The sequence below is a fragment of the Psittacula echo genome (genome assembly GCF_963264785.1).
Source record: "Psittacula echo genome assembly, chromosome: 3".
NCBI classification, from domain to species: domain Eukaryota; kingdom Metazoa; phylum Chordata; class Aves; order Psittaciformes; family Psittacidae; genus Psittacula; species Psittacula echo.
Window position 1 is genome coordinate 65,073,439 of NC_137736.1, and position 6,069 is coordinate 65,079,507.

The 6,069-nt window shown below is 38.4% G+C and overlaps 1 protein-coding gene across 1 annotated transcript in view; it reads right to left on the bottom strand.

The window, feature by feature from the left end:
- MCF2L (MCF.2 cell line derived transforming sequence like) overlaps window positions 1–5,689 on the bottom strand; it is a gene marked incomplete at its 5' end in the record, with an annotated part of 145,634 nt that extends 139,945 nt beyond the window's left edge. Inside the window, one exon of the mRNA XM_080613332.1 lies at window positions 5,512–5,689. Within this exon, the coding sequence (XP_080469458.1) occupies window positions 5,512–5,689 (178 nt within the window). The remainder of the gene's footprint in view (window positions 1–5,511) is intronic.
- Between the last annotated feature and the right edge of the window lie 380 nt (window positions 5,690–6,069).

The window sequence follows — 6,069 nt, forward strand, 5'->3', positions numbered from 1 at the left end:
TATGTATTCACATATACATGTACACACGGTCTCTGAATATCATTGCTGACATTACCAAAATACCTCTCCGTACCTCATTTTTAGCTGGCAATGCCTTTTTACATTAATGGAACTTTTCTCCTCTAACTTCTGGAATTGAATGCTGTTAGCTGAACAAGAGGTTATTTTTATATATTCCACATTTGCTGTAATTCCCAGGAAAGAAGGAATTAGAGTAAGATGTTTAATATTGATTTAAGAGGCTGGTTAATGTGCATAGCTTAAAAGTCTTAAGACAAAAATCTTGACAAGACTCCTACTGATTTTAATCAGGTTGGGATTTCATTGCTCTATTACTTAAAGCAGCAACAAGGTTTACCATGTAAGTTCTCTTTTCCATGTTGTTAGATAGATTATTCCAATCAGCTTTGAATGTGTCTCACTTTAAGGAGTTAAACTTACAAGAATTTGCCAAATTCCTCCAGTAGAAATTTAGTTTTATAAAAAGCAGCTCTTTTAACTAATACATTGGCCTTTAAACACATGCTGAGTCTGATAGCAGTCCTACAGTGGCCACTGAAGGAACAGGCCTGTAAAGACATTTGTTTATAAAACTGAGTTCCACTGTAAGCAAATAGACATGAACACTAAGAAATGCTAACTGTGCACACATAATAACTGTTAGATCTTACTCGGACATGCACTTCACATTAATTGAACTACTAGTACCAAACAGAAAGCTCAGCATGGATAGTATCTGAAGGGGGCCTACAAGGATGCTGGAGATGGACTATTCATCAAGGACTGTAGTGACAGGACAAGGGGTAACAGGTTAAAACTTAAACAGGGGAAGTTTAGATTGGATATAAGGAAGAAATTCTTTACTGTTAGGGTGGTGAGGCACTGGAATGGGTTGCCCAGGGAGGTTGTGAATGATCCATCCTTGGCAGTGTTCAAAGCCAGGTTGGATGAGGCCTTGGGTGGCATGGTTTAGTGTGAGGTGTCCCTGCCCATGGCAGGGGGGTTGGAACTAGATGATCTTAAGGTCCTTTCCAACTCTAACTATTCTATGATTCTATATTTCAAAGCTCCCATAGTAAAATCCAGCCAGTCCTTTTGGTACAAACCACTGTTACCAAGCAGAAAAGTAATTTTATTTTAAACAGTATAATGTTATAACAGAGAACATCTACAATATTTCCCAACAATGAACACCTATAATGTTTCCCTCATACATTACTACTGAAATCTTGTATTTACACAGCTGCAACCAGTGGAAGAAAGGGGCTAATGTGTATAACTGCAGTGATACTCTAGGTTCAGAGTATCACTGCAGTTACCAGGATGTACAAATGTTTAACACACAGCATTGGTTGTTGGTTTTTCCCCAATTTTGATGCAGCAACTTGTGGTCTTGATTGTAACCTGACCGCACTGTTCCAGACAGTGATGCTGCAGCAGCTACATAATTCAGTCAAAGCTGTCAGCTTCAGTAATGCCATTGAGCAGTGCCTAAAAAAGGTGTTTATGTATGGAAAACAATGCAATTTGACATTCTGAGATGATACCAAGCATATTTCTTTCAAACAATACTCTTTTCCAAGATTACATGAGTTTAACAGGCATTTCAAGTGCCTGTGAGTACAACAGCTGACTGTGTGGTTTGCAGCACTGTTAAAAGTGTTAGAATTGGCACATTGGTCAGTCAGATGTCTTTTCAGCTGCCTTGTAATTTCTCATTCAAAAATCCTAGAAATCATGTAAAATGATAAAAAGACACCCAATTTATAATTTCAAATGGTATAAATTTTTCTGCTCATGAAGGTACATCTGCTCATGAAGGTACATCTACTCATGAAGGTACATCTACTCATGAAGGTACATCTACTCATGAAGGTACATCTACTCATGAAGGTACTCTTCTCAGGTACATTTGGACCAGGGAGACTTAAGACAGCAGTCACCTGTATCCTTGGATTCCTCAAAACCTGGGCAGAGTCATGATAGCTCTCTTACTTTTGTAAAGGCTTCAACTGTAGCACCCTCATGGCTTTTTGCTACAACATCAGCAATTACAGTTCCCAAGATGTCACACTAACATATCTAGATGCCACAAAAGGTTTCCTCTGTTTCCCGATTTAACATCATGGCAGTAGGCTAAAAGAACCTGTGTGAAAAGACTATATTCAGAACAGATCTGAAAAGAAGAAAAAACCAACCAAAGAAGATGTCAACCATTTGAAGGGCTTCATCTTTAGAGCAGAAAAGCCCCATTCCAAAAAACCCAAACCATGTCGCTGTGTAAACAGGCCTCCAAGCACAGCACTCCTAAAGTCCAACGGCAAACAGGTAGGACAATAGGCACTGAGAAATTATAGAAATACTGTATTTTTAATTTTTTACTTTTAAAGACTAGTGTCTGCCTGCCATGCCTCCATCCCTTCCCCATAATCTTTCAATTTTCCAGCCTCTTCTGATGACAAGAGGGGGAAAGACACATTATGCATACAATTTGAAAGGAGGCAAAAGCACACACACATGTTGGTCACATGTTACTATGCCTCCATCTTGGCTGTGCTCTGCCTCAAGCTGAATTTTGCACACTGCTTTATCTATCCCTTTCAAGCTCAGCTTTTAAGCCTTCCAAGATGCAACGCATTCTTGCTGTGTGTAAACTCATAGGCACAATTAAGATCTGATCTTAATTATAACTTCCAGGAAGACACTGCAGTAAAAATATTGCTATTAATGTAGTACCAATAGCATAGCAGATTAGTTCCTGGGGAGGGAGTAGGAACAGAGGCATTAAAACTTTAGCAAGAGCAACATATGGTTTAACTAAGAACAGCAAATTGCTCTCCAACTTACAATATTATTAGTCTGCATGAAAGACTAAGACCCCTCACATTTGCTTACGGAAGACAAAAACAGGGAAGGGAAAGATTCCAACAGCATTGCTGGAGTTTATTTTCCACAGCAGAACTTATCTTTCTGCCTCTTCCCACCAGAAGACTATAGGCTTAACTTCACAGAACAAGGCACAATGGCTTTCTTTGCCAATCACAAAAATACTTGCTTCTTTTCCCAAAATAAGTATTTGAAAAAGTATTAGAACTAGAGCAAAACAAATGCTCATCTCACACATACAAATTGCCCTTTTTAAATATTCACCATGTTATGATGCTGTAGTTCTTTTCAGAGCATATTCTTTTTAGCAGTCCCTTGATAAAGTCAGAAAATACTAACATGCACATTGCATCAATTAAGAACAATGTTAAAAAACAAAACCCAATAAAATGGCCACAAATACAACAATTCATTCAATCCCAAATACTAGCAACAGTATTAGTTGCGATACAGAAAGCACTTTCATACTGAATTTAGTTTTAACGTTTAATAACTTTACCAGAATATTATCTGAGAAAAAGTTTCTCATGCTTAGCTTCAGGAAAGCTCCTTTCCCAGTTCTGTTCTCTTCAAGTCAAAAGAAAATTAACATACCTTTTTTTTTTTTTAAACTACATCCCACTTTTTCCAGGCCTAAAGAGTATTATCAGGTGCTTTTCAGCTTTGATTAATGGCTTGCAATTCAGCTGTCAAGCCAGGCATGGATGTAAGCCTCAATGAAAAATCTGCTGCACCTCAAGCCAGGAAACTCAGTCCAGAACTTCTTTCAGTAAAGCTCATATTCCTTTCACATGGACTTCAGAGACAGCAAGACAGCAGCCACAGCTAAAAGCTGAAATTAGCATGGTCAAGTACATGCAATATGTATATACACTCAGTTCCTGGTCCACCTTCACTGCTTTGATTCTGATCGATTCAGCTTACTAAGCTTCCTTTGTAGATCAACCAGTCAACTGTTGATTCACTGTTACATCAACAGAGAATACACATGCACCTTAGTCTGAACCTAACACAGCTCCCTCTGAATTTCTGGAGAGGACTAGCAATTTCCCATTTAAAAACCTCCAGATGGCAAAAGACGAAACTACCTTTCCTCTGACTTCATACTGTAGGCCTGCCTTCCCAGGGCTTGCTTGCTTCATCTTCCACTACAGAAGCAGCATACTAAAAAAAACTTCTTGAAATCTCTTAGCCTAGCTTAAAGCACTGAGATGGAATCAAGTACAACTAGCTCTTCTCCAAGAGTGGTTTGTTTCACTAAAGTTTCCATTAAGAACAGGCTAGAGACTGCACAACCTCTTTGATAGTCTGTTTAACAAACTCAACAATTAAGTCTAAACCTTCTCTGCAGAAATCAAGTTTGCATTTCCTTGTTCATATTGTATTAGATACAGACAAAAAGAAAATTAAAACAAGCAGATGTCCACCTTCTTCTGTAACTTACTACGTTCTCCCCTGGGAAATCAGAATATGTGTGCTCTCCCTTCTGTTTCCTTTTGCAGTCTAGATACAGCCTCCTTATTTCCACAGGAGCTGTCTTTTGTAATCCTCTGACCAATCCTGACATACTCCTCTGGAATTTCTGCAAGTGGCTTTATTGCATCTTTCCTTGTTGCCTTCAAAAGGAATCTTGTATTCTGGCCGAGACATGACTAGTACACAAATAAAATGATTACTCTAATCATAGAATGGTTTGGGTTGGAAGGAGACCATAAAGATCATCTAGTTCCAGCTCCTCTCTTAAAAGCCAGAGCACAATATGAATCATTCTATGCCAACATCATTAGCTCATCCAGTCTAAAAGAATGAGCTTTTTTTCTTTTACGACAAAGAAGTCACATCCTGCCTTGTAATTGTATATTAAAAGCAAAACTGTATTTGAGTGAATTTCACTTTCCTGCTTTTGGATCATCTTTCCAGCTTAGAGAGATTTCAGTAAATATGTGTAGATGTTTTTTAATTTTACTTAGAATGCTTTTTAAAAATGTATTTAACAAAATTAAATGAAGATGTGTTAAAAGACCAATTGTAATGAGATGCAACTGCTAATCAAATATAGACTTCTAGTCCATTTGTACTAGTACCAAGACAAAGGCCACATAATTCATATATGAATGCAATAACCTCCTGCATAGGTAAAGGCAGGATCAAATGGTACAGGAGAAAAATTATTCTTAATCCCTGTAACTAGCACTCCCTACAGTTTTCTGCTCATGGACCACAACAACAAAACAAGGTGATAAGGTGCAGAGGTATTCTGTACTTGCTTCTCAGCAGTTTCTCTTGAGTAGGATTTTGAAACTGTAGTAACATAGGTCAGGTTTCTCTGGGATGACTTTTTTTGGTAACAAATTAATTTCTGGAATTATTGTAATATATTGTAAGAAGCATCAGGCCTCCTGAGTAAAGGTCTTCACTCTTCACTGGCTGCTGCTAAAAGTTTGGTTTTGTGCTGACATCGCCCTCCTCCAACTAGCTCTCAGCTATTCCTCTATTTGGGCTCCCTGCCTCACTCTCACTGCTAGTGATGAGACACCACTGGTAATATTCAAGCCATCAGTCCTCTTCTTCACACAGTTTGGCAGCCAGCTGGACAATTGTCAAAATATACTATATTTCTCTCACCTGCTGTGCTTTCTGGCACCTCCTGTTTATCTTGCACAAGCTGCATGATATCTGACACTACAACTTGATGGCTTGCATCTTCCTCTTTCTCTTCATTAGAGTGGTTGGCTGTTGAAAAACAGTTGCAGCTTCCAGATTCTTTGCATGGGATCAGCCTCCAATACCAGTAGTCAGACATGAAAATGCTATGAGTTGATCTCTGAAATTTAAAAACAAACATTTCTCAGCAGAAAAAGTCAATATTTATTCTAAAAGCACCTGCTAAAACCCAGTTAACTAGGTGAAAGAACACCCCAGAATATGGACTGTCAAAAAGTGAAATAATGTAAGAATAATTTTTTTTTGCTTTCAGAATACGATATTATTATTCCCATGATATGGGATGCTGAAATCACAGAGTTTGAAAGGTACATAAACAGATTAACCTTGACAGTGGAAATGTGGCAGGAGGAAGAGATGCTTTTGTTTTTGACACAGCACCCAAGTCTTCAAGGCTGCCTTCTTCCTGAGCGGATTAGCCTAGATCCAGCTAATTCCCAGGCTTACTTGTGCTTACAC